This window comes from Echinops telfairi, unplaced genomic scaffold, assembly GCF_000313985.2.
Source record: "Echinops telfairi isolate 266 unplaced genomic scaffold, ASM31398v2 ScPeMD7_7469;HRSCAF=8507_1, whole genome shotgun sequence".
NCBI classification, from domain to species: domain Eukaryota; kingdom Metazoa; phylum Chordata; class Mammalia; order Afrosoricida; family Tenrecidae; genus Echinops; species Echinops telfairi.
In genome coordinates this window covers 31892130-31893476 of record NW_022111373.1, presented here as the reverse complement: position 1 = coordinate 31893476, position 1347 = coordinate 31892130, and the positions used below count along the sequence as shown (strand labels likewise).

General features: G+C 45.2%; 1 protein-coding gene across 1 annotated transcript; it reads left to right on the top strand.

Moving 5' to 3' along the window:
* Window positions 1–244: 244 nt before the first annotated feature.
* On the top strand, window positions 245–864 carry LOC101656602 (nucleoside diphosphate kinase B-like). Its single transcript, XM_004706584.2, has one exon. The coding sequence runs from the start codon at window positions 256–258 to the stop codon at window positions 712–714; it is 459 nt and encodes a 152-aa protein (XP_004706641.1). The 5' UTR covers window positions 245–255; the 3' UTR covers window positions 715–864.
* Window positions 865–1347: the final 483 nt, after the last annotated feature.

The window sequence follows — 1347 nt, the reverse complement described above, 5'->3', positions numbered from 1 at the left end:
CCCCAGTACAAATGCAGGTCATGTCTATTAATTAGTCTTTTGATTGGTGTCAGTGAGTAACTGCAAGGTCAGCAGTTACCCCCCAGCTGCTCAGAGGAAGGAAGATGAAGATATACGCTCCTGTAAAGAATTACAATCTGGGGCAAACATGCCTGATGCAATCGATAAATGGAATGTAACAAGAGTTGTAAGAGCCCCCAATAGGCTCCAGCTCCGCCGACCCGGCCGCCCACTCCCTGCCGCCGGACTCGCACCATGGCCAACAGCGAGCGCACCTTTATCGCCATCAAGCCGGACGGCGTGCAGCGCGGCCTGGTGGGCGACATCATCAAGCGCTTTGAGCAGAAGGGCTTCCGTCAGGTGGCCATGAAGCTCGTTCAGGCCTCCGAGGAACACCTGAAGCAGCACTACGTTGACCTGAAAGACCGCCCCTTCTTCCCAGGGCTGGTGAAGTACATGAACTCGGGACTAATTGTGGCCATGGTCTGGGAGGGGCTGAATGTGGTGAAGACGGGCAGGGTGACGCTGGGAGAGACCAACCCAGCGGATTCTAAGCCAGGCACTATCCGAGGGGACTTCTGCATTCAAGTTGGCAGGAACATCATTCATGGCAGTGATTCGGTCAAGAGCGCTGAGAAAGAAATCAGCCTCTGGTTTAAGCCAGAGGAACTGGTAGACTACAAGTCTTGTTGCTATGACTGGATCTACGAGTAAGAGGCGGACAAAGCAGTCCCATCTCCGTGGGCCCTTTGGCACTGTGCCTGTCCTATGTACAGCTCTTCTTCTGGGGTTGGAAGCAGTAGGATTGATGTCCTGTCTCCTTCCAAAGCACACTGACCAATACAATAAAGTCTTTGGAGACTGGGGAAAAAAAAAAAAAGAGCCCCCAATAAAATGATTTTTTTAATTAAAAAAAAGAATTACAATCTGGAAAACCTTAAGGAGCAGTTCTACTCTGTCCTATAGGTTGCAAAGAGATGGAATTCACTCAATGAGAGGGGTTAATTGTCTGTTAGGTAAAATTAGTACTAACTTTTCATTTCAAAAATTACTAGTTTTGAAAAGTTCAGAATTGCCTTCCAAGTTTAAGACCATATGTAAAAAAATTCAACTTGTAATGATTAAACAATGAACAATGCCATTCCTGTTAAATATAAGAAAATAGAGTAAAACAATTTATATACATGAAGGTTTGCTCATCATTTGCCATGCTTTAGTGTATTCAAAAGCCTTTTTTAGATGATTTCTTTGCCCTGAAAATAGCAAATATGTTATTATTCAACGTTTCTAGAAAACTGTGGAGGGCATTGTTATTGCCTATTCAATAACATGCTCTTCCCTCCTTCT

Bases quoted from the DNA above. Each gene is read 5' to 3' on its own strand.
- LOC101656602 (XM_004706584.2), top strand. From the start codon at position 256: ATGGCCAACAGCGAGCGCACCTTTATCGCCATCAAGCCGGACGGCGTG.